At 44.4% G+C, this 26,654-nt stretch overlaps 1 protein-coding gene across 4 annotated transcripts in view; it reads right to left on the reverse strand.

The window, feature by feature from the left end:
- Positions 1-3,155: 3,155 nt before the first annotated feature.
- The window catches only part of YEATS2 (YEATS domain containing 2), a 75,394-nt gene continuing 51,895 nt past the window's right edge, over positions 3,156-26,654 (reverse strand). For all 4 annotated transcript variants that reach the window (XM_077825861.1, XM_077825860.1, XM_077825862.1 and 1 more), the window contains 10 exons: positions 25,064-25,195; positions 24,695-24,793; positions 23,618-23,729; positions 21,966-22,039; positions 20,530-20,609; positions 18,790-18,991; positions 10,234-10,460; positions 9,415-9,489; positions 8,539-8,612; positions 3,156-6,415 (listed from right to left, as the gene is read on the reverse strand). In XM_077825861.1, the coding sequence (XP_077681987.1) occupies positions 6,307-6,415; positions 8,539-8,612; positions 9,415-9,489; positions 10,234-10,460; positions 18,790-18,991; positions 20,530-20,609; positions 21,966-22,039; positions 23,618-23,729; positions 24,695-24,793; positions 25,064-25,195 (1,184 nt within the window). In that variant the 3' untranslated portion in view covers positions 3,156-6,306. The remainder of the gene's footprint in view (positions 6,416-8,538; positions 8,613-9,414; positions 9,490-10,233; positions 10,461-18,789; positions 18,992-20,529; positions 20,610-21,965; positions 22,040-23,617; positions 23,730-24,694; positions 24,794-25,063; positions 25,196-26,654) is intronic.

Raw genomic sequence — 26,654 nt, forward strand, 5'->3', positions numbered from 1 at the left:
CGAGCATGCCCAGCTGTCGGAGCTGGCTAACCACCTCTGGGATGGAGGCCTACTGTTCCAACCCATCATCCATATCTGCAGGCAAGCTCCAGCTAGCTTTAACAGCCATGGTCAACTGTGCCATGAGGGAGGGATACAGGTAATTTGCCTCCAAGCTGGCCCCTATCTTGAGACTCCTGTGAAGGAGGGGGTCTGTAGTGAGTGAGCCTATCCTGCCTAACTCAGGGGGTAAGAGTAAAAGCATCCACCCCATCGTCCCACAACAGTAGCAGCCAGGCCAGCAGCGGTTCCTTGGGATGCTGCATGAAATCCTGTAGCTTAGGATTTCAATTCCTGGATAGAATCCCTTCCTACCATTTGATTGTTCTCTCTGTGCGGTCCCTCGTATTTCGACAACAGGAGGCAGTTGTGGGTACAGCCCCGCCTTCCTGTCATCCCCCTTCCTGGGGGACTCGCCTTGCTTGTCTCCCAACTGTCCCCATCCCAGGTCTCTGGATCCCAATCGCTTTTGCGTACCAGTGCGCATATGGCAAGGGGACGCACATCTTGCCGTCCTCCCTTTCACCACCACCTCCCTTTCGTAATGTGAGCTGCCATAACTGCATCGGTGCTCTAATCGCTAGACCCATTCAGCCGTACTAGCGATGACTTCTTGGGTTAGTGAATGGGCCTCGTTTGCTTGCTGCAAATCAACCTCTAATCTTCCTATCCTCTGGCGCTGAACCAGCAGCGCCTTGCCCACTGCACGGAGCAGTCAGGAAGACCCATCCCAGGTCCCCCGCCGCTTTTCACTCCGTGGGTCCTACTTTGTCCAGCCGGAGCTTGGATATCAGTTCCTCCAGCCTAACTGGGGTAACCCCCGACTCCTGCTCGAGCTCCGGCCATGCAGCAGGGGCAACCAATTCCGCCAGCTTGCGAGCCACCGATGCCCACCATCCCATGGAGGGCCACCCGGGGATGCGGCTCTCTCCCTCCCCATAATCCTTCCTTCCCCTAAGAGGCATCCCTCCGCTGGTATCCTGTTCGTGACACCAATTGTGCCTGCGGGGGTGGTGGGGAAGATACCAGTGAAAGGAGGATGCTCAGGCCTAAGAATAGTAAACTACGCTTTATTGAAGGAAGAACTTACGCTCCAATCTGTGCGGGGAGCCCCTAGGATGCACAGAGGGGTTGCAGGGGACTCTGGTCATTCAGGATAGCTGACCAGGCAGGACTCCACCGGCGGGGAGCCCTCTGCGGCGCTATATTCTCTGCGCTTATCTCAGGGTTGCATGGGGTCAACAGCTGGTTTTGAGAGGAGGTGGACAAAAGGGCAGAGGAAAGGGTGGGAGCAGTAAGGGGGACAAGGTGGAAGCAGGGGAGAGCAGGAGAAGATAAAGAGCGCTGTTTGTGAGAGGAGTGATGCAGGAGAGGGGTTACATATTATGCCACAATATCCAGATTATCAAGTCTTTAACTATAAAACCAGCGATGGTCTTTTCTCTCTGTGAATCCTATTGTAAGAGTGGTTTATTTGAGTCACACAATATCCCTTAAAAACAGACTTTATAGTTATGACCTATTATAATCCGTGTCCTATAAGCATGATGTGCAATGAATGAAGCACAGGTGTTCCACATTCTGCTGGCTTGTCACCCAACCTGTCTGGAGGCTGAGAGGTTTATGTCCATTTTGCAACACTGTCTCCACTGCTCTAGTTGGGAAGCGAGGAACATTTGCACTTCTGCACGTCTGAATAGACTTTCTTGCGTGTTCAGTTGTTTGAGTGAACTCTGGTAACTTGATCTGATCAACTAAAAAGCTGAGTAACATTTTAGTGATCTTTGATGTAAAAAAGTTTCCTTATAAATTAATTTCCCCATGTATTTCTCATTTGACTGGCAACAGGATATGGGGCATATTGGGTTAACAGTTCATATTTTCTTCATATAGGCCATCACTGTCAGGTAAGTTAATGGGATCAGTCCAGTTCATGGTTTTAGTGCAAATCTCTGTCTAAGCGGAGGTTTGTTTGCTTTCACAGCACAAATGGCAAGAACTGAATGGCCAGAGGAACTGAATTGCCTGTGTTTGGAGGTGATCAGGAAGGAGGCATACTGGGATACGCTCACTGCTGGTGCCTTGCTGTACCTGTTCTGTACCAAAACAAAGAACTTATTTCTCAAGGGCTAGCAATCTAGCACCTTTTGCAAGCACCACAGTCACTTTAAGGGGTTGGGGTAAAGCATCAATTAGAAGTCAGTTTAACGATTCCATAGCAATGTCAGGCCCCTGCCACCTGGGATATTCACAGCATGCTGTGAACATCACATACAATTGCAGCCAGATGGCTGTTGTTTGGGAAATACCTTCTTTACTGGAAGGGATGGTAATAATAGAAAATTAGAAAAACATGATAAATACACACATGTGGTAAGTGTTCTGTATGAATGCATTTTCCATCTTCTGCAACTGAAATATTTATTTCCTATAAATATGTTTATAAATGTGTCAATCAGCATGAGGGAAGGCTTTAGCAAAAATATTTCTAGGGTGTTAATAACGGAGATTGGTAATCTGACAATTTTGTCCATTTGTTGATTAGTCTTCCAGGGCCTGATTCTCATTTACACTAAAGACCCTACTATAAATGAGAATCAGGACTTCAGTATTCTGAAAGACAGTACAAGGCTCTCATCTTCTGAACTACATGATGATTGACAATTTTTACCGTTCCTGTCAAGAAAATTAACACCCTGCTCAAAGCCAGTTTGATTTCTTCTCTTACCTTTCAACTTTCACTCATTTCTAAGGGCAAATAAATCTGCTGCTGTTTGCACGGGCACATGAAGGGTAGCTTAAACCTTCCACAGGGGTAGATTAAACTTTTTTGCTCAGTTCCTGGCTCCCTCTTTCAAAAGAACGAAACGTTCATAATAAACCATAAAAAAACCTCAAAGGCAAAGCTACCTTTTGCTTTGGACACATTTAAAGAACTATCAAGTTTTCTGCAGAACCAACAGAAGATAAAATTCCAGTTTTGCTTCAGGCACAAAGGAGTTTGTTTCTTTTTGCACACCTGTTTTATGTGACACATGCAGTGCAATGGTGTATGCTGCAGAATGACAGTTTAGAAAAACTGTATTTGGGTAATAGGTGAAAGTCAGACAATGTCATCACAACTAATAAAAGAATTTATTGTAAACTTATGTATATTACACAATTTTACATTATAATACAGAATGTGGAGGATTTAAACACTCAACATTTCAAATATGGACAATGTTCGTAAGGAGATCTTTGACTGACATTAAGACTCTTTAAAAAAGTCACAAAGGATATAGGGGAATATTTAGAAATATTCCAATTTCTTCCACACTTAACTTGGTTTACCAATTTTTACAGCCTTCCCCTTGTTGTGACACAACTTTCTTCCCTTCAGTTCTTACGGAACAGATTATCTTCTCATGAAGAAATGTCTATCCCACCACTCTTGAAAATTCAAAGACCTTTTTGCAAAAATGTCCTACATTTGGAGGACTAAACGAATGTTATTACTGGTAGCCGCTTTTGGTTTCAATGGATAATTTGTTCTTAGCAAATTTCACGTTGGATTATTCTCCTAGGGGTAACTATATTAACCTGGGTTTGCTCAGAAATGAATCAAGAAACTCAATCGTAGCTCCTTCAGACTATTATAGAATAGATGCCTTGGTTGAGGGGCCATTTTAGAACTCAAATGCTGAACACTTCGTTCTCTAGTGTTACAGAAAGATCATGTGGCTCAAGCAGTTGGGGCAAGACTTTGAATGGCAGGTGCCCAAAGATGGGCTCCTAAATCCATAGGAGGTGCTGGGTGCTCGGCACTTTTGAAAACCAGGCAACCAATGAATAATTTAGTACTAAGGGATGGAAGTGCATGTGTCACTCCAGAACACCAGTGCACTGGCTGCCCAAAAGGCCAACTGCCACATAGGCTCTGTCGTCCCATCCCAGGCTGCATAAAATCTTCTTCCCTAACTTAGAAATTGTGTACAAGAGTATCTAAAAGGTGCCAGAGGCTTGACTTCCCTACAGCCTGCAAATAAAACAGCAAGGATGAGAGGCTGCCAGGCTGTAACAGCACTTTGGGAAGCTAAGATAGGGCCTGACGTTCCTAAATTAAACTGATTCCTCTCTGCTCTCAGCACTGGCCCAGCCACTGTGCTCTAGCAAGAGTCCCCACAGCAAGAGTACTTCAGACTATTGTAGAGTAAGGGCCGGACTGTGCAGCTGTTCCTAAGGCAGCAAGCGCGCTCTCATGCAACGGCTCTTGCTGGGTGCTCACCAGCACAAGTGAGAATTCCACAGTTGGGCTCCAGAGTGTTTAAAACATCCCCTCCAATGCCATCAAAGCGCTTCATCTCAGAGCCCGACTCCAATTCCCTCTCATCAGTCCCATTTTCAATGTTAAGGGCAAACAGAGCAGTACTGGACTCTAGTCCTGTTGATTTCAATGGGGCTATCTGCAGACGAAGGTTCTCTTTACAGTGGGCACCAATGGCCAATTCTGGCCTGAGGAGGACAGTGTCAAGGGTCTATAGTTTAAAAACTAATTTAATTTTATTCTGGTTTGTAACTGCTCTTTGAAAGTCTGAAACCACCTTTTTTCAGCTGAACCACTCTCCCTCGATCATGCACATAGTTGTGTTTAACTGCAGAGCTCCTGGCATCAAGTTTATTAAGCTTTCTAGTGAAAAAAGCACTCAAGTATTAGTTTTGAAATACACCCTGTTCCCCAACAAAATAAGCTTATTTAGCACTTCTAAAATGCTTTACAATTTGAAATTGCTGCACAAATATTAATTAGGCCTCAGAACACCCCTATGAGATAGATATCTTTATTCCTAATTTTGAACGTGGGGAAACTGAGGCACTGAGCAGTGACACAACTTCCTCCAGCCCAAGCAGCAAATCAATGACCCAGGTGGGACCAGAACTCAGGAGTCCCCAGCTCCCAGGCCCTCATTCAATCTATTATGTGGTACTGCCTCAAAAAGACAAGGACTTTGAAAGCTTGATAAAGTAATAGTCAAATTTTGGACCCTTGAACCTTGACAGTATGTTTACAATATTGCCAAATACATACTGGGAAGATTTTTATATTCCCGGTTAGACCTTCTTACGACAATTAGCATTCACAAGGCTGCAGGTGTGCCCGTCAGATGTGGCATTCACAAGAAGGAGAACATGGTAATACCTAATGTACGTGAGTGGTGGGACCGGAAGTAAAAGTTCTATCCACAGCCATGGTATCAGATGCTCCCATGTCCAAAGTACCCATGTTTTCCCCAATCCTACTGGGCATCTTTCTGCTATACAGAGTTTAAACCAAAGCTTTGTTGCTGTCAGTTCCTCACAATCTGTGCTGATCATCGACTAATGTTCTCCAAAGATTTAAACAAGTATTACAGAGCTAGTGGCTTGCTCTCCAGCTCACTAACTAGGATTCTTCCAGCACCAAAGGTCAATACTTGCTAGGAAAGCAAAGGATCTCGCCAATCAATGCCCAGAAATCTTGACACAGAGTTCTCTGTAAAATGAACCATGCATCCAAGTCACTTTACTTTTCCCCTCACATAGATCACATGCTCAGTTAGTCTCTTTAAATTTGACGTTAGTTATTCATCTTGGCCATGCCCCCAACCTACCATCACTGGGATGTCTGAGGTGCTCACTCAGTCCCTCCTAAAGGAAGGAAATATTTGTTACCGTACAGTTAGCTGTATGGTTGATCCTGCTATGTAACAGAAGCCACGTTCACGGTGTTCAACTATATCTTCACAAATCGCTCAACACAATATCAGCCTCCAAACAAACCAGCTTCCAAAGCTGCCTATTGCTTTGCATGTATTCGCAGTACCTCGGGAAAATGGTCTCCAATGGCCCCCCAGCTCAGAGCAAAACCTGTACTGGTCTGTGGATTGCCTCAAAGGCAGCTGAAGTGCCAAAGAATCATCTCCATCTTAAAAATGCATCACCTCAGCAAGCTATCCAGCCATCAGTTGGAGAAGGCTTATTTCGCTGTCAAGTCTTTTTCAGCTAGCAACTGAATGCAAACTGACGAAGTCTGCTCGTCCACTTACTGACTAAACAACACTGCAATCTAACAACTTGATTTGGAACAGAGCATCATTTTGTTGCATTAAGGTGCATCTTTAATTGGAGGTAACGATCTAATAGCCCAACATTATAAAATGTATATAATAGCGTCCCACAGAGACGGTGGAATTGTCATTAAATACTTCACTCTTCAATCCATTGTTACTACAGCATCTTCAGGTTATTTCACTGTTCTTCATTTAATATCCTCATATGTTTGTTTGTGAGGAAATCAAGAAAGGGAATATTGCAGATGGCTTGGTGAATATTCATCACCGTGATCTCTCTTGGAATCCTGCAGAGAACGAATCAAAGAAACTATTACAGTATGCAAAAAGCCAACTGACTCTGAAGTGCCAGGCCAATAAATTTACTAATGGGGGGAAAAAGCCAAAAAAGGATAATAGTGTTACAGCTTCAGAGAAAAGGTATTAAAATGCCCTAGCACAAAATATATGCTAATCAGAAAATCTGGAGGAATACTCCTTGGGCATAAGCATACGAAAATTAAAGGGAAGTGCTGAAGTATCAGTTTTGTGGAACAGGCAGTATTTTAATTAAGCCATTTGCTTGCACATGTTAAACACTAAGGTGTTTTTTTTTTTTTTCCAATTTCAAGTTCTGCTAGAACACTATGAAGACAGGGCGAAGAACTCCCTAAATCAACTAAACAAAAGGAGAATAGTGTTTGGATCAGGAGTTACTGTAAGAACTACTTGATTCCCATGCTACTACATAGGCTACTGGGGTCTTGTCAGGCCACTGGCAGATCATTTGTAGGTCAACTTGTTTTGATCAGGGTAGATCAAATATTCCACATCCATCCCAGAATCCTGAAGACAGCCGCCTCCCCCTTAATTTTCATCTGTAAGTCCTTGCATGGTCCCTCAACTTGCTCAAGGGCGAAAAGTAGCACTTCGCTAATTCTCCCTCCCTGACTGACTGAGGATGAGTTTGCTGCTTCTACAGAAAACTCGAGCCCCTGCCAGCCCAGGAATCATAAGAATGGAATGCAAACAGTTGTAAAACTGAAGTTCTTCTGGTGAAAATACTGGGCCCACACTTATAGTCTAAGCTGATCACTTTAAAGTTAGTTTTCAGGCGACCAATAACTTTACACCCTCATGCGTACCGGTCATCTTTAAAGGAAGACAGCCTTCAATGAAAGTGGGACCCCTTACACAAGCCAGCAACGGAGTGAAGATTTTTGTTCAGTAATTCTTGTAGTAATAATAAAATAAAATTATAAACAATTTAACAAAGGTAACAGACATCCTGCAAAGACCAAAAGTGTGCATGCTATAAGACAAAGGAAAGTGTAGGTCCTCTACGTAGCGGGGAAGGAGAGCTAATAAGTGATGACATCAAGAAGGATGAGGTATTTCATGCCTATTTTACTTCAGTCTAAAAAGCTTAATGGTGACCTGTTACTCAACACAATTAATATTAATAGCATAGAAGAAGGAACACAAGTCAAAATAGGGAAAGAACAGGTTAAAGAATATTTAGATAAGTTAGATGTATTCAAGTTGGCAGGGCCTGAAGAAATTAATCCAGGGTACTGAAGGAACTAGCTGAAGCAATCTCGGAACAGTTAGCAATGATCTCCGAGACAGCTGGATTGCTGAAAAGGAACTTGAAGTTATAGTAGATCACAAATTGAATGAATCAACAGTGCGATGCAGTTGCACAAAAAGTGAATATCATTCTGGGGTATGTTAACAGGAATGTAATATGTAAGACATAGCAGGTAACTATCCCGCTATATTTGGCACTGATGAGGTCTCAGCTGGAGTATGTCCAATTCTGGGCACCACACTTCAGGAAAGATGGGGACTAACTGGAAAGAGTTTAGAGGAGAGCAACAAAAACGATAAAGGGTTTAGAAAATCTGACCTTTGAGAAAATTAAAAAACAAAAACAAAACTAGTTAGGTTTAGTCTTGCGAAAAGAAGACTGAGGCGGGACCTGATGACAGCCTTAAAATATGCTAAGGGCTGATATACAGAGGATAGTGATCAAATGTTCTCCATGTCCACTGAAGGTAGGACAAGATGTAATGGGCTTAATCTGCAGCAAGGAGATTTAAGTTAGCTATTAGAAACAACTTCCTAACTGTAAGGATAGTTAAGCTCTGGAAAAGGCTTCCAAGGGAGGTTGTGGAATCCTCATCATTGGAGAGCATTAAGAACAGGTTGGACAAATACCTGTCAGGAATGGTCTAGGCTTAACTGGTCCTGCCTCAGCGAGGGGGCTGGATTTGACTGCCCAAGATCCCTTCCAGGTCTACATTTCTGTGATTCTATACACTGAGGGTTCATTGCTCACAATGAACTATGTGAAGTTTTAACCATTTCTTAAAGCAGGTAAAACTTGTGTAAATGGCATAAATGATAAAAAGGAGGTCAGTCACTGTACCTGTTGTGAGGAGCTGTCTGGTACCCAACAGCCAGTGCTTGCCTTAGGATATCATTCACAAGTTGTTCAGTGGCCTAAGACAAAGGCAGTGTTAGGGGACGACATGTGAAAAGACTAAGCAATGGATATTATTTTTATCTGACTTCAATTTCATAAATAAGCAGCAGCTCAGTCAAAAGTTTGGTTTTTATTTTTTTAAACTCCGGAATCAGTTAGCTTTTATAAAATTGATCAGCCAATAGACTATAAACTGTACCAACAACCTGAAAAAGATTCTGTTGTCCTAAGACCAACAAAGCCCTGCTAAAAGTGATTTGTATGAGCCCTAAATATAATACCACTAGGACTTCCCAGTTTCAAGCTGTTAAAGGGCTTTGGTGATAAATAGTATATTCTTTGCTTTATCCGAAGTTGCAAATGACATATACTGGTATCATACTCTTGTATGAAGGAGAACTACCACTCATTTCAGGTATCCAGCAGCCTAACATCCAGATGGCCTAACATCACAGTCGAAAAAGGGACAGCAATACTTGGGGAAAAAATACTTAGCCCCTTTCGAACACTAATTAATCCTCAACATCTCTATAGGGTAGGTAGGTATCTTCTTTTTACAGATTGGGAAACTCAAAGTGACATGTTCAAGGTTACAGAGTGATTCAGTGTCAGAATAAATATCAGAGGATTAGAGTTTAGGTGTTTCTAGATCATAGTACTGTCTCCCTCCCAACAGACTACAGTTAGGAGGTTTTAAACACACGCACGCACACAGACTGAACACTTGATTCTGTGCAAGTCTTCTGAACTGATCATTAATCTATACTACTGGGTCTAATACAATTACAGACATGTAATCGCTGTCAGATAATAGCTTACCTTTAAAACCATATCTTCTATTACTGATGCATAAACGTTCTTGTGCAGCTCAACAGGCTGAAAAGAAATCCCTATCTATAAAATGAGAGAGAGAGAGAGAGAATTTTTAATCTGACAGATTACAACGTCAAATAAAATAACCAATAACAGATAACGCTTTGTTACGGATAAGATGACAGTGAACAATGTGTTTCGAGAATAACTAGTTACAATGAAAAAACAAATAAACACTGTAAAGTTTTAGTACAATATAATTTCAGGGTTTAGATCTGAATATCCAGTGCAGGTGAAACCCGATCAGACAAATGGCTGTGGGGACATATCTAAAACGCGGAAAAAGTTAAATCAATTTTGATTTGGGGGCACTTGGGGAGCAAAAGCCCCCCAGCCCTTGTTAAATTTGTACCTATATATAGCCTAGGTTTAGGATAGTTTCACGTTCTGTCCTCTCCTGGTTGTGAAGATTGAATCTGTATTAAATAGTTTTATTTCATCCCCCAACATCCTGCCTTTTGTGCTGGCCATGACTTGCACGTGGTCTGCATATGGAGTTCTGCTCAGATACTGGCAAGAAGGAAAAGTTTTACCCTCTTCCCCTCTGGCTGATGGGACTGGAAGGAGAAAAGCTCTCTCTTCTCCCCTGCTGCTACACAGAGGATCTCCCCTTTCTCCCCAATCCGCTACTATGAAGAAATACATCGCTTGCTCTTCATCAACTAAGCACCACAGGATCCATCTGGACAAAATACACTATTATAAATATAAGGTAATTACTAGCTCAGTAGCAGTTCATTAGCTTTGTGAATCATGTTTCAATACCTTCTGTGCCATGTCCCTCACAAACTCTGACGCAGGCAGGGAGGCCAAGTAGAATTTCATCTCCTCTTGTTTCTCTTCCTGTTCCTTCTTAATGTTTATTTTCAGTGGCTCAGTAAAGCTGAGGATATCCACTTCCTCATCATTCTCTGGTTCTTGTTTCAGAAACTGCTGCAGCTCCTCCAGTTTTTGGCAGAGTTCTTCGCCACTGGTGTAAGAAGATGGGCACTCTAAAAGAGAAGCATTCAGCCTTACTTAAGACATGATGGGAAAAGCATTTAAAAATGGATACATGCCCAAGGTCTAGTGAGAAATTCAGGTAATTAAAGGGCACATGTTGGTACTCCATGCTTAAGAACACAAGGCTGAAGAAAGAACAAATACTACCTGAGATTCTTCTCTTTAATGACAACAAGTGCAAGTTTACAGTACAAAGTGTTTGCACTCACCAGTTCCTGCTAATCATGCCACTTAAAGAGGCTGCACTTCAAACATTACCAGACTAATGTGGATTTACTAGAAGTCTTCCAGCAGTTCTTTTGTAGAAAAGTCTGGTAAACTAGAGGATACTCCCCTCACCACTTTGAGAAATAGAAATGCACACAGCTCTGAATACTAATCATGTTGCTAAATGTAATGATCTAATTAAAAAAAAAGAGGGGCAGATTCTCAATTGGTGTAAATGTGCATAGCTCTATTTTCTCTGTATGAGAATCTAACCACAGCCCTGCCAAAAGATGACAATTACCATTCCTCTGAACTATCCTGTCTCCTTCCTGCATGTATTATTCCCCTTAACAGCCAGTCATTAGTAACTGAAAAGGTTGCATACATTTTTGACCTTTCCTTTTGTACTTATCAGATGCTTTCCAGCCCTACTCGACACTGCTCACAACTGCTGCTTTGATATTTGTCTGGAGAGATTGGAAGTCACGCACTGTTCCACAGCTGCCTCTCTCTCTTTGGGAAAATCCATATCTTCATTCCATTCTTTAATCCCACTGCCCTTCTACCTCTTAAAAGCCTGACACTTCCAATAAACCCTCAAAAGCGTCACAAACTTGTCATTATGTTAACTGTAAAATGTACAAATTTTCTGAAAGCAATGAGACATCCAAACAGAACTCAATTCATAATTACACGTGGAACGGACAAAAAAAGCCCCATCATAGGATTGTGGTAAGAAAAAAAAAGGTTACTCACCTTTGTAACTGTTGTTCTTCGAAATGCGTTGCTCATATCCATTCAAATTAGGTGTGTGCGCACCGCGTGCATGGCTGTCGGAGAATTTTTACCCTAGCAACACCCGGTGGGTAGGCTGTGGAGCTCCCTGGAGTGGCGCCTTCATGGTGCTTGATACATACCCCAGCCGACCCAGCGCCTCCTCAGTTCCTTCCTGCCGGCTACTCTGACAGAGGAGAAGGGGGGGCGGGGTTTGGAATGGATATGAGCAACACATCTCGAAGAACAACAGTTACAAAGGTGAGTAATTGTTTTTTTTTTTCTTACAGTGCTTGCTCATATCGATTCCAATTAGGTGACTCCCAAACCTTACCTAGGCGGTGGGGTCGGAGTGAAGCAACATGGATTGTAGGACCCCTCTACCAAACGTCGCATCGTCTCTGGCATGCTGGACAATGGCATAGTGCAACGCGAAAGTGTGTACCGAGAACCAAGTCACGATTCTGCAGATCTCATGGATCAACACCTGGGCCAGGAATGCCGCTGCCAAAGCCTGGGCCCTTGTCGACTGAGCAGTGAGGGGCGGGGTCGGTACACTGGCCAGATCACAGCAAGCGCGGATGCAGGATGCGATCCACAAAGAGATCTGCTGAGAGGAGACCGGGAAGCCTTTCATCCGGTCCGCCACCGCAACGAAGAGCTGGGTCATCTTCCTGAAGGGTTTTGTATGCTCAATGTGGCCATTCGCACCTGGGTGAAAAGCCGAGATAGCCGCCAGGTGAACTCTGACCGAGGATGCTGCCAGGCCTTGCTGCTTTAGGTCCAGAAGATGCTCCAAAATGAGAGGCATGGATGCCTGGAGGGGGGATGCGATGTGCTGAGTGCACCAGCATGAAAACCTCTTCCACTTAGCTGTAGATGTGGCTTGAGTGGAGGGCTTTCTACTGCCCATCAATACCTGCTGCACAGATTCTGAACAGAGAAGTTCTGAAGGGTTCAGCCATGCAGCATCCATGCTGTGAGGTGGAGCGATCGCGAGTCGGGATGACAGAGGTGACCGTGATCCTCGATGAGGAGATCTGGAAGAAGAGGCAATGGGACTGGGGCATCCACAGACAGCTCCAACAGCATCGTGTACCAGTGCTGCCTGGGCCACGCTGGAGCCACCAGAATCACTTGCGCCCTGTCTCTGCGCACTTTGTGCAAGACCCTGTGCACAAGGGGGAATGGAGGAAAGGCGTAGAATAGACTACTTGTCCAGGGGAGCAGGAAGGTGTCTGTGAGAGGGAGGGAAGAAAATTGGAGAGAGTATCCCCTTTCCACCGTGCGAAGGACCCAATGGTCCGTGGTTATGAGGGACCAAGCAGTGGAAACGGAATAAAAGATTCAAGAAAGGTGGGGTAGGATCCTGAACGAGGTCCGGTACATCGTCCTCGGCTGTCCCTTCAAAAGGTTTGTTTAGAATCTGTTGAGGGTTTGGACGGGCCCTGGCCCTGCCCAGACTGGTGGTTGGAGGGTTTCCTCCTGCCGTTATGCCCCCATCTCCTATAAAAATCCTGCCTCGGCTGAAGAGGGGGATAGGAGCATTGTGGAGGCTGCTGAAGTTTAAAGGGCTTCTGCTGGGTAGCTGGTGTGTGCATGCCCAGTGACCTCATTATAGCACTTGAGTCTTTAAGGCGTTGCAGCCTTGAATTGGTCTTGTCCAAAAACAGACCCTCTCCATCAAAGGGGAGGTCCTGCAATGTTTGCTGAAGCTCAGGTGGCAAGCCAGAAGCTTGCAGCCAAGAGATATGCCTCATTGCGATTCGTGAAGATAAGGTCCAAGCAGCAGAGTCCGCGGCGTCCAATGAGGCCTGCAATGAGGTCCGTGCCACTGTTTTGCTCTCTTCTGCCAAAGCCCCAAACTCCTCTCTGGACTCCGGAGGTACTAACTCCTTGAACTTCAGCATGGAGTTCCAAGAGTTAACATTGTATCGGCTCAGGAGCGCCTGCTGGTTAGGACTCCTGAGCTGAAGTCCCCCCGAGGAATAAACCTTGCACTCAAACAGATCAAGGTGCTTGGCCTCTTTTGACTTGGGTGCCAGGGCTTGCTGACCATGCCGCTCCTTTTCATTCACTGAGGCCACGACCAGTAGACAGGGCTGTGGATGCGTATAGAGATAGTCCCCCTTAGAGGGGACAAAGCATTTCCACTCCACTCCCTTAGCAGTCAGGGAATGGATGCGAGCATTTGCCAGATTGTTCTGGCGGTGGTCTGGATGGTCCGAACAAGGGGTAGGACCACCCTAGATGGAGCCTCAGCGGACAAAATATTGACCACAGGGTACTTCACCTCTATCACCGCCTCCGCTTGAAAGTTCACATTCTGCGCCATCCTGTACAAGAGGTCGTGGTGGGCATGGAGGTCTACTGGAGGGGGACCCGATACCGCAGTGCCCACCACCACCTCATCGGGTGAGGATGAGGAGCCGGCCACGGGAGGAAGAGGGTCATCTGGAGCCTCTTGCAGAGCCCTGTGCCAGCGATCTTGGTGCCAGTACCAGGAATTGGAGTTGGAGGAGGGCCTGAAGCCGGGAGGGAAGACACCACCGTCTCAATGGTAGCCTCTGGTACTCACGGCTCGGATGGGACTGATCGAGAAGCCCCAGATGGATCACCTTGGGCTTGGTGGTGTGCCCAAGGCGTCCAAAACGGCCATTGAGTAGACCCTTGAGCGGGACCTTGCTCCTGCGCCTGCCAATATCCAGCCCCTGAATCGAGGCGGCTGAGTTCCAAATGGCGGCAGTCTGACAAGTGCGACTCTGCCTCCAACCCTGATGAACGAGAGGTGAAACGTGATGGACATGGTGGTGCTGAGTGGGTCTGCGCCGAGTCCCATTGACGAGACGATGGAGAACGGTGCTGCCACGCTAGGGAGTGGTGCCGGGACCTGGATCAGTGCCGGGGCCTGGATCTAGGCCGCGACGATGACTGGTGTTGAGAGCAGCGTTGGGTCTGGGATCTACCCCTTGACAGCGACTGCAGTGGTGTCGAGACCAGTGCCGAGAGTCGGAGTGGCACCGCGATGGAGAGTGGTGCTGAGACTGTGAACGGTGTTGGGAGTGGGAATGGTTCCGAGAATGGGATCGGTGCCGTGGCTCGACCGATGGTGCTGGCGGGTGGGTAAGTGCTGGTTTGCCCCGGGACGGTGCCACATGAACCGGTGCCTTGGTCTACTGAGGGGATGCCGACACTGTCATGGCAATCAGATCCCTTGCAGCCGTGAAGGTATCTGGAGTAGACGGCAACTGGACCTCAACCACGTTGCGAGTCGGGGAGTCCAGTCGCACCAGACTCAACGGCTCCGCCCTTGGGGTCGGAGTCAACGGTGCTGAAGCCGCTAGTTGTGCCCCATGGCACTCCGCTATGGGATGCGACTCTGTGGGCGATTCCAGGGAGGCTGGAGCTTGCTGAGGTGGGTCAGCCTTTTCTGGTTTCCGGTGCCGCTTCTGGCCAGAAGAGCGTGAGTGGTGCTGGACCGATGATGTCGGCTGCGGTGCTGGGGAACGTTGGTGCCACAGGTCTCTATCAGAGTCCAACTGTGGTGCTATTCCTACCGCTGCTGCCGGGGAGCTGCGCACCAAGGCACTCGGTGCCAGATCTTGGCGTGCCGCTAGAGGCTGAGGGCTAAGAGCCGCCTCCATGAGGAGCTGTCTTAGAACGGAAGTCCCGCTCCTTCTTAGTCCGGGGATGAAACCCTTTACAGATCCTGCACTTCTCAGCTTGATGAGATTCCCCCAGACACTTCAGGCAAGAGTCATGGGGGTCGCCTGTTGGCATGGGCTTAGAGCAGGAACCACAGGGCTTAAAGCCTGGAGCCTTGGGCATGAGTCCACGAGAAGAACAGGAAAGAGGGAAAACCCCTCCAACCCCACTAACACTAACAACTATAACTATTAACACGATAACTACCACTATAAGTATTAACTATTAAACTATGAGGAATACGTTAGGGAGAGTGGAGAGCAGCAAAGCCGAGCTCCACAGTTCCAACGACTGTCACGGGCGGTAAGAAGGAACTGAGGAGGCACTGGGTCGGCTGGGGTATATATCAAGAGCCATGAAGGCACCACTCCAGGGGGCTCCACAGCCTACCCACCGGGTGTTGCTAGGGTAAAAATTCTCCGACAGCCGTGCACACACCTAATAGGCGTGCACACACCTAATTGGAATCGACAGGAGCAAGCACTCGAAGAACCACGCCATTTTCCAGCTCAAGCACAACACGTTTATTTCCACAAGCACAAATTTTACGAAACATCAAGTTGTGGATGCCAAAGCTGGCTGAACTGTGACTTGCTTCAGAGTGAGGAATAGAAAAGTACAATCATGCTCTTTTATTAGCTCCATGAACGTTACTGATGACTAAGGCTATGTTTTAGTCACAAGTATTTTTAGTAAAAGACATGAACAGGTCACGAGCAGTAAACAAACACTAACTAAACTTGGGCCGGGGCGGCGGCGCAGTCGCTCTTGGGGGGAAGGGGCAAACTCCCTACCCAGCTCCATGTGGCCCAGCAGCTCCTAGTGGGAGGGAAGGCCAGGTGGGCACCGGGTACTGCCCTGCCACGAGCTCTGGCTCTGCAGCTCCCATTGGCCAGGAACTGCAGTCAATGGGAACTGCGGGGGCAGTGCCTCTGGGCGGGGCAGGGCAGAGAACCCCCTGGCCCCTCCACCTAGGAGCTGCAGGGACATGCTGTCCGCTTCCAGGGAGCCCCACTTCCCCCCCCCCCGAGGTAGACGCCACCCCACACCCCAATCCCCTGCCCCAGCCCTGAGCCCCCTCCCACACCCAAACTGTCCCAGCAGCAGCTGGTGTGGCTAGCCCCGGGGCTGCCTGATCTTCTCAGAGGCTGTGACCTCTGTGACAGACACGCAGCCTTACTGATGAGCGAAGACAGGAGTCACAGTACAAATATTTACGTGACTAAGATAGGCAGTAGTGGCTAAATTCTGTGAAGGCCATGGAGCTACTCTGTAGTAAATGATGAATACTGTACGCTGACGTGGTTATTGGGATGTTTACTGTATGAATATGTTGGTTTAGCTGAACAGCAGGCTGTAAGGAAAAACAAGCAGGATGGGCAGAAGAATTGCTCAAGATAACAACCCCCTCCCGCTAACGCTTGAGGATTGTTTGTTATAGGACAATGGCAGAGCCAGTCTTTGAGGTAGGCATAGTCAAATTATTTTTTGTCAAGATCCAAATTTCTTGGTCAAGGTATTGTCAAGGTCCAGACTCTACAGAAACATTTTTCATACCACAATAATAATGAAAGTAAGAGTAAGTAAATAAAAAATTTTTGCGGTCTGTTCAAAAGCAACGGTTGGTCCAGATTTGGCCCGTGGTTCGCCAATTGACTACCCCTTCTCTGAGGAGTCTGTCTTGACCTCCTGCTGAGCCTACCAAACTGGTTTTGACAAGCACGACCAAAACCTGGGAGCTGACAAGCGCAAAGGAACTCTGGCTGGATTAAAAGGGACTCACTCAAGAGAAGAGGCAGCTGCTAGGGAGTTGTTCTGGGGGACTAGACTGACATGCAGGCCCTGTGGGGGTGTCTGAAGAAGTTAGGCCTGCCCAAGCTACTATTGGGGATGGTAAGCCGTGAGGTAAGATAGATACATGTGGACTCTGAACACCCTCTCTCTAATGCTTTGTCCTACCGTTAAAATAATTTGCTGGTTTTGAGAAGGCTGTCCTGGTCACTGTATACCACTGGTCACAGACTCCCAAAGGGAAGAACCATGGTGTCTGATCCCAGTTGGACCTGCCAGGCAAGCACAGCTGATACACAGAGTACTGTACCCCAGGGCTGAGAGTGGGATAACTGCAGAATTCCATGCTAGAGAGGTAAAGGCCTGAGGCCTGACACCAGAGGGGCTGCGCTCAGAGTTCAGGAAAAGGACAGATGTGCAGTTACCCCTGTGCCCATGACAGCTGATACTTTATCTTCACAAGTGGCATTTGTGGTGTAAAATCAAAGCTGTTAAGTCCCACTAGGGAGCCGTCCCGTGGTTATGGACGGCCTGGTGGCAGACAGGTGGAAGGCTCATTTCTGTGTAGGTGTAAGCAGTGCCTCTCCCCCAGGCCTCCCATGAGTTAGGCCAGTTTCATGTTCTCACCCTGGGTTTATTTTCCAGCAGCAGAACAGCCTCCCATGCTGTGAACAAATTTCCTTTCAAAGACACACAGTCTAATTAGGCAAATTAAAACCCTCCATGGAGTTTCTTTAAACCAAGAGAGCTGGCTCTATATGCACGCTTGCAGTCTGCTGGGGAAGAAGACTATAAAGATTTATTAACACTCAATTTCATTATTTGTCTTGCCACCATTGGTTGCGTCCTTGCTCTTAATGTTAAATAATTGACTACTGTTTCACTGATTTTTGGACTGCTTCTTCTTCCCTGGCCCACTTTAACTGTCTCTCACTCACTCCATGTTGGGAAAGCATGCTCCATTCTGGAAGGCAAAACCAGTAAGGTCTAATGTCCTCAGACTACTGTCCCAGAATCATGCTGGCCAACAGGAAGTGATCGGAAAGCAAAGATCAATCTGACGACCCTTCAGTCTCTACTCCCTTTATTTCACAAGCACATCACTTCTGTAACATGCCTAATCATGCAGGAGGCCAGGGGTCTCAGCCGCACTTAGCCAGGCATACCCGATCCAGCACAATACACTGCCAGGGGCGCAACCCAGGATCAATCTTTTCACAGATCAATAAAATCATTCTGAGATCAGACCGGGGAGGAATCCAGCTTTAGGAGAGGGATCTGGTTTTGAAAGGGATTATTTGAAAGTGATACAAAGGAGCAGCACAGGAAAGAGTGGAATGAAATTCAGAAAGGGGAAATTTTGTAGGGAGAAGATTGTAGGGAGAAAGGGGAAAGTTGTAGGGAGAAGATTCCTGACAGTGAAATGTGTTCAGCTGTGCAATACTATCCACAAGGCAGCGATGGAAACCCCAGCATTCCCCCACTCTTTGTCTTAGACCGTAAACTCCTCAGGGAAGGGGCTGTCTTTCACCTTGTGCTGGTACAGTGTCTAGTCCAATGGAATCCTGAAATTGGTTGGGGCCTCTCTATGCTACTGTAATGTCAACAACTAGGCTGCACAGAGCATTGAAAACAAACAGTAAGGAACAATTTGGTTTGGTAGGAGGAAGGGGCAGATGTACTATTAGGCCTTTCTGATCTCTAATTTCTGCAGTTCCAACAGAGTGAAAATAGCTTCAGGAATATACTGGAGAATAAAGTGGGAGAGAGATGTGGGGTGTTTACCAGGCAATGTCTTTTGGGGGTAAAGGGCACTGGAGCTGGCCTCCCTCAAATGCTCACCTGGCTCACTGTCGATTTGAGTCAGCACATCTTCTATTGAATCTTCCTCGTTCCTTAGGGCTTCAGGGTCAGGCGGAGTGTAGCCGTGGCATCGACACCAATGCACCACATGCTTGGTTTTCAGGGGGCTGATGCTGTGAAATCTGGGATGCTTCTCTATGATTTCTTGTAGGATTTTTCTCACTGTCATTGCTCGTTGCCACTGTGGGAAATCAAAGTGAGTGCTTTGTTTAGCCGAGGTGTTTTACGTTCGAGTTCTAGGAGACCAGAACATGGTAAAGTGCAGTAATTTAGGGTCCTAAGAATACGGAGACTGTGACTACACCAGGTACTTCCTCAGAAAGCAGCATGACCTGAAAGAATGAGCATGGATTGGTGGTCCTGATCCTGAGTCATTCTGTAGCCTTGGACAGGTAATTTGAACTCTGTTTCTGTTCCCACCATCTGTGTCAAACTGAAAGATCCCTACCTCACAGCGGATAAGTTAGGTACATAGTCAACATAATCAATCACACTTCTGGCTGAACTTCAGCCTTCTATTGTTATAAGCAACACCTATGATCACAATAACTGAAAGCCATTAGAGGGAAATAAGTATCTCTATTGTTTTGCAGCCTGTTTAATTCTGTGCACCAGAACCGTGCTGCATCTAGTCAGCCGCATTGTTTCCTACACAGGTCCTTCACATAGCAACAAAGGGAGAAAAATTATGTAAACAATAGGAAAATGCAACTGCAACACCATAAAAATAGCTCCAAAACAATTATGCAAAATATTTCTCCACAATGAATTAAGAATCTAGTTCAATAATGGCTCTGCCTGAGAACAGAACTCACTCAGTCCTTCTACAAAGAGCGAACACGATACAGAGCAATTATAATAGAAAGGCACAGGCAGGGATAGAAAATATAGTGACAGGTTTCAGAGTAGCAGCTGTGTTAGTCTGTATCCGCAAAAAGAACAGGAGTACTTGTGGCACCTTAGAGACTAACAAATTTATTAGAGTATAAGCTTTCGCGGGCTACAGCCCACTTCATCGGATGCATAGAATGGAACATATCGTAAGAAGATCTATATATACATACAGATAAGTTGGAAGTTGCCATACAAACTGTGAGAGGCTAATTAGTTAAGATGAGCTATTATCAGCAGGAGAATAATATTAATTATATAGCTCATCTTAACTAATTAGCCTCTCACAGTTTGTATGGCAACTTCCAACTTATCTGTATGTATATATAGATCTTCTATGTGTTCCATTCTATGCATCCGATGAAGTGGGCTGTAGCCCACGAAAGCTTATGCTCTAATAAATTTGTTAGTCTCTAAGGTGCCACAAGTACTCCTGTTCTTTTTGAGAATATAGTGAAAATATATTTGGAGAAATTAGAGACAATATTATGCCACACAATGATGGCATATGAAGACAATGTTTAAGGAGGAGGCTATGCAAACACTGCATTATATTGTACAGCCCAGCAATTTAAAAATATTCCAAAAAGATTTTAAGTTGAAGCAACTGAAAATTGACCTTTAAGGTTATTTACATTTAATTAATTCTGTAACAGTAAATTGGGGTACTACATGGAAAGAAGCCCGTGCAAATTATTGTGAAACATGCCTCCATTTCCAATATATCAGAGAGTATTTTTTGTCATAGCTAAGAACTTTGGAATAGCTCCAGATTTCCCTATGCAGAAGCTTCCCCAGTACTTATCAAACATGTGAAGAGCGGATTACCTCAGCTGCCCTTCGTTTTCCAATATTCCAGCTGTAATACTGTTCCACCGAACTGGCACGGAAAGAACTGACATCTTCACCTAAAGAGAGCACAGCCAAAAAACTGCAGTAAAATTTTAATAACTCTGAAATCTAATCTACTTTGCTGCTGGCAATTTCTGAAAACCCCAAATAGGTTTTCGTTGGATACATTGTGCTTGGTGGGGAGAATGGGAAAAATGGGCTCTCTGTGTGTAGTCCCCACAGCACAAAGAATTCTATGCTCTTATAAAGAGTGGGCACATTCCCTGCACACAGCACGTACGTTCTTAGTTGTACCATCACTCTCTCTCTTTGTCAAGTTAGGCTGATACATGTGAGACCAACCATATTTTAAACTCCCAAAAGACAAAACGCGACTGAAGAAGTTCAGTGGTGCTTTGCTATTGTCAGAAGTAATTTCCTTCTGAAAACACTTATTTGGCTAACAATTAGAAATATAAACACAAAATAGAAAATGCAACAATAAAGCAAAGGACATCTCAAGAAGTTTTTACTGGCACAAATTTAGGAGGAGGGTATTAACTCCCTATCAGCAGATCCATGAGTGTTATATAGGACTCCTAAAATAAGAAGCAATGAAAGCTTTACTGCACAACCCACTACCACCATTTTGCTCATGTTACTGATTTTATTCAGTCTGTCCTTTCCAGTCTCCAGCAGCTTCTCCTCACTGAAGTACATTCATTACTAAGGAAACCTCATTAGTAGTATGTTTCCCAATCACGAGTGGTGTGTGGGTGTGCAATTAAAAAGGACCTTTTCCTGATCAATGACAAATGAAACGGACTGATGGTTGCCTAAAAGTTGCCATCATTGGTTAGATACGTACCAATATTCTAGTGTGAACTACCCTGTCTCTCTCATACAGGCAAGACAACAAATATTAGGGCTTGTCTATACTTACAGCTAGATCGGCAGTGCTGCGACTGATGCAGCGCTGTCGATTTAGCGGGGAAGGTGAAGACCCACTAAGTTGATGACAGAGCGCTCTCCCGTTGACTCTGTACGCCAACTCCCCGAGAAGCGTTAGGGAAGTCAGCGGGAGAGCATCTCCCATTGACACAACACGGTGTAGACACCGCAGTAAGTTGACCTAAGTTAAGTTGACTTCAGTTACAGTAATTTACGTCACTGAAGTAGCATAACTTAGGTCAACTTACAGCTGTAGTGTAAACTAGCTCTCAGTAACTGCCAAAAACAGGCCATGTTTTGTTGGCAGGATTTGACTGATTTAGATTCCTAAGTATTTTGCAAGCAACAAAACCCAAAAGTAAGCGTTCTGAGGCAGTGGTCTCACTTCATTCCATTATGCGTAATTTTCCCAGCTGCAAAGTGCCATGCACACCTTTGGTGCTATAAGAACGACGAACTGATTGTTTTCATACAGATCTTACTTTTCTCAGCAATTAATGGAACTTTCTTCACTATTGCTGTTAAAAGTTGCTGGACATTCTCCAAATGTTCTATGCTGCAAAGAGAAAGACCACAGTGAAGAGTAATTACTTTTTAGAAGAGATAAATCAGATATACAGGATTCTAACATCACTATCAATTTAAAAAAAATCCTGAAAAAATGCGTTAACATCAACACTGGTTTGAATAAATATTTCCATGCCAGTCCCTGATTTTACAGTGGTATGCACACAGATGGCTCCTTAGTCCTATATGCAGCCCCACTGAAATTAACGAATGGGTTCTCGATGTGGGCATAAAGTTCCACCCACCAGGATCAGGACTCAAAGCAGTCGTGGTCTCTTTTTGGTTTGCATTCTGCTGGGATGTAATCTCAGGAACAGGCCTTGCAGTAATGCCTAAGCAATGTCTACTAACAGTACAGTCGCTGTATGACGCCACTGCGTCAAACAGGTCTGACAGCAAGACGCTATTTCTGTAAGTTCTCACAGTAGGAACGTGCTCACAGTATTGCAAGATTTATACTTCACCAAACTCTTTGATGCTGCTGGTCCTCGTATCCCTTTCCTACGCTGCTTTATTACAGTGAAAGACAAGGGAACATCGGGCACATAATAGCATGTCTGATAAACACTAGCCCATGACAACTGATTGGTAGCAGAACATGTAGAAGTTTAGGTACAAACTTAACCAGTAACCATATTTTTAAAAAATATGACCTTTCCCTAGGATTTCCTTGAAGTTATTTAAGACCAACTGGTGAAATTTAAAGAGCATATTGGCTTCTGATTGATTTACATATTAGCATTCCCATGGAAGTCTCCACCAGAGTAGAGAGTACTATGACATTTTAAAAAATGGTAACAGGAAAATGTAAGTTATTGGCAGGATTGTGAGCAGAGGGAAGATCTCCTACATTCAGGGATTTCTACAGAAAGTTATTTTGCCGGTCAAGCTCTGGGTGAAGAGCTTCCAAAAAGCACTTGTGATGGCGTCACAAAGAAGTCCCCAGATTCTTCCACGATATCAGAAGTGCAGATGCTTTTAAGACACAAGGAATCAGATATCACATCCCCAGGCCTACTCCCAAGTTAGAATGTGGAAAGATCTCTTGACAATTACAGCAATATGTGAATAATAACATTCACAACCAGACAAACATAGAGAGAGGTAACACACATGAACAGGGTTTACTAAAGAAAAAGAAATTGAGGGAGGATCAAATTATCACTTCCCCAATTATTTTCAGTTGTATTCCAAGGATCATAGCCCAGCATTGATCAGAACACGCAATTGCAGTGGGAATTATGAGTGAATAGATTATATTCATAGCAAATCCCAAAAATGATTAAGCACCATTAAACAGCTTAATTTTTAGCTGTTCCGAGTACAAGACCATTCATAAAAATCAGTATTTTAATACTATATCCTGCACATATGGATGTAACTGAGGTCTGAAAATGAATGTCAACCAACGGACTACCTAGATTATAGTACGCTACAGAATGTATCGGTGGCTGTCCGATTTTAATCACTTGACTCCTCAGCCAGTGTTCTGATACTGTTGTGTACTGTCTTATAACCTGCCCAAAGACTAAGCCATATAGCTCTTTAGACAGGAAAGAACAATTACTTGATAACGTAATTTCCAAGTTCTGAGCTCTCTTCTGTTTTTACTGCTGCTTGACCATCTTGGGAGACCAGAGAGTGGCAGTTCTGTCCCGCTGAATCAGGCTCCATCTTAACTTCAGAGAAAAACAGAACAAATTTTTAAAATGACAGCGTCATTGATAGTCAGCTGGGAAAAGCCTGATAAAACTCAGAGTGCAGTAAAACCAGAGCTATGCATTTGATCAGACCGGCTCTATTTGGGAGCAGGAGGGAGGTGGGGAAGAATGATTAAAACCACCTGGAATACCCACATCCACATTCCAAAGACCGGTACTGAACAGGGAATATTGTCAACCTGCATGTGTGGATGATCTCTCCCCACACATCTGGCAATGCAACCCCACCTTGTGTGTGTATTCTACACTTTCAGCACAAGCCAACCCTGCCCTGCTGGCCATTCATCCTTCATCCAGTGGAGAGAGAGAGACTGAAATACAGCTTCACTCTATACCCAAAACCACTTAGTTGTCTTCTTGTAAGAAATATTCATGTCTGCAGCATCAGCAGCTTGTGGGTTTTGTGTAGGATGATCCAATTTCAATGGAACTGCTTGCAAGCATCCCTTGGTTTTCTGTCAATTGCAAGATCTGGGATGGCACAGTCATTGACATTTAGTGTTGCTGGGAAGCACTGCCAAATGATTACACCACTGAATTACCATTCTTAGGGTAGTGCTCACGCTTTGATTAACACACACTGCTATGAATAGTGTAGCATTGCATACATTTCCACAGTGGTGGGTTGGCACCATGCAAGTTTTACTACCTATGGGAACCTTTCAAAGTATCCTCCTTTAAGTTCTTTTATCCTCTTCTGTACATGTCTATCCCATGGACTATGTTGTGGGCATAGTGTCTTTGTTCACTTTTCCAACCCCTAGATTCTATTCCTATTACAGCCTAATTGATGGACATAGCGGAAAACAGATCCAAAGGCAATGGGATCTACTAACGGGGTCAGAACACTTCCATACGGCAGCCATGTTCATTCAGGCACAATCAGTTTCTTTGAGAGTGCTATTGACAATTCATTTTTTTACCTTTAGTGACAGATGTTGTGGAGGGGATGGGTACAACCGTACTAGCTGCAGTTACAGCAGTTGCAGCAGACGCTTTGCTGGTAGACAGCGACTGTATCACTGAAGGACAACAGGAAAAGAATAAAAATGATGTGTTGCATACTTCTAGATACTCTTCCCAGCTCGTGCTTCACCCTTGTTTTAGGTGGATAGTTTTATTAACCCTTGATAGCAAGTTATATTGTGTGTGCAACATGAAAGCTTGGGAACAACTGAAACCCACTACATGCTTTCTTCCTGGGTGTGTGTAAGCCTTGTATTGCTGTATGGCAAGAATGGCTGAGCTCTTTGCTATGTCAAACACCATCTAGTGCCCTCCACTGCATTTACCTTTGTTCACAGGCATCAGTATAGTCTGAACACCTCCAGATGCTGTATTTACGCTGAGCTGTTTGATCTGGCTGGGTACCGTCAGCACAGCTTGCTGGGGACTCGACTGGTTTGAGTGGATCTTTAGCAACCCTAAAAGAAGGGGGAAAGAGACATTTTAGACAATGCTTAGTTCAGTCTATCCCCTAATATTTCTCCCTCTTTCTGCATGAAACAGGATGGTATAAGTTATGCTTTGCTAACCTCTTAGCAAGCCCATGCTCACACTGAATTGTTAAACAAGTTTTTTGCTGAGTTGGATAGTTGCCAACACATTATATAACTATACTGCACAGGGCTTTGATATTTGTGAGGTGAGATTTATAATACACAAAAAGAAAAGGAGAACTTGTGGCACCTTAGAGACTAACAAATTTATTTGAGCATAAGCTTTCATGAGCTATAGCTCACTTCATCGGATGCCACAAGTCCTCCTTTTCTTTTTGCGGATACAGACTAACACGGCTGCTACTCTGAATAATAATATAAATAAATACATATATATATAATATATAAATACTCTATAAATAATACAGTAATCTTAAACAGAGACTGAGGTGTTGTGTTAATACCTATAGAGTTTAAAAGAACACGGCAAGATATTCAGCACAAAGGACTCTTGTCAGAATAAGACAAAAGTCTTGACTTACATTTTTCCTGAAACAACAAGGAGTCCAGTGGTGCTTATGCTCCAATAAATCTATTACTCTTTAAGGTGCCACCGGACTCCTTATTGTTTTTGTGGATACAGAGTAACACAGGTACCCCCTGATATTTTTCCTGAACTTATTCTTAGGGATCTGATAAACATAACCTGTAAATGAAGTAAATTATATTCTACCAATATAGCTCCTATTACAGTAGATCTGAGCACATCACAGTCTTCCTCAAAACATCCCTGTGTGGCAGGGCCATGCTATTATCCCCATTATACAGATGGGGAACTAAGACACAGAGAGACTAAGTGACTTGCCCAGGGTCATGCAGGAAGTTTGTGGTGAATGGACCTGAACCTGGGTCTCCCAAGCCCTTTAATAATAAATACTGACTGCCTTGAGAAACAAAGCTAATAGGAGCATATAGCATATTTACAAGGGGGATTGATTTCAATAATCATTTTTATCATGATTTAAGTAAGCGGGCAGGAAACCTTGATTTAAGTAATAATTTTAATCTTGTTTTTCATTTGAATTTTCCTAAAGAGAAGTCCATTCTCATTGGTTGGTATAATTATTAAAACATGTTGATTTGCAACTAAGTATAGCTTTTACACTAAAAAGTCGGTATTTCTGTCTGCTAACCAGGAGAATACACTATATCTATACATGTTTATTTAAGCAATTATCTAGCTTAGAACACATTTATTCCAATTCTTAATTTTTACATTATTTTTTAATGTTAGAAAATGGTGAATGACTCCTTCCTTATTTACTAGATGACAGTTCTCTAATTAGGATTTGCGTCAAGATGCATTTGGATGGTAATTGGAATTCAATTAAGAATGCACAAAACTGTCAGTTTTCATTTTTTTTTTAAATAAAATGAAACTACC

Source organism: Eretmochelys imbricata, chromosome 9, assembly GCF_965152235.1.
Source record: "Eretmochelys imbricata isolate rEreImb1 chromosome 9, rEreImb1.hap1, whole genome shotgun sequence".
Taxonomy (NCBI): Eukaryota; Metazoa; Chordata; order Testudines; family Cheloniidae; genus Eretmochelys; species Eretmochelys imbricata.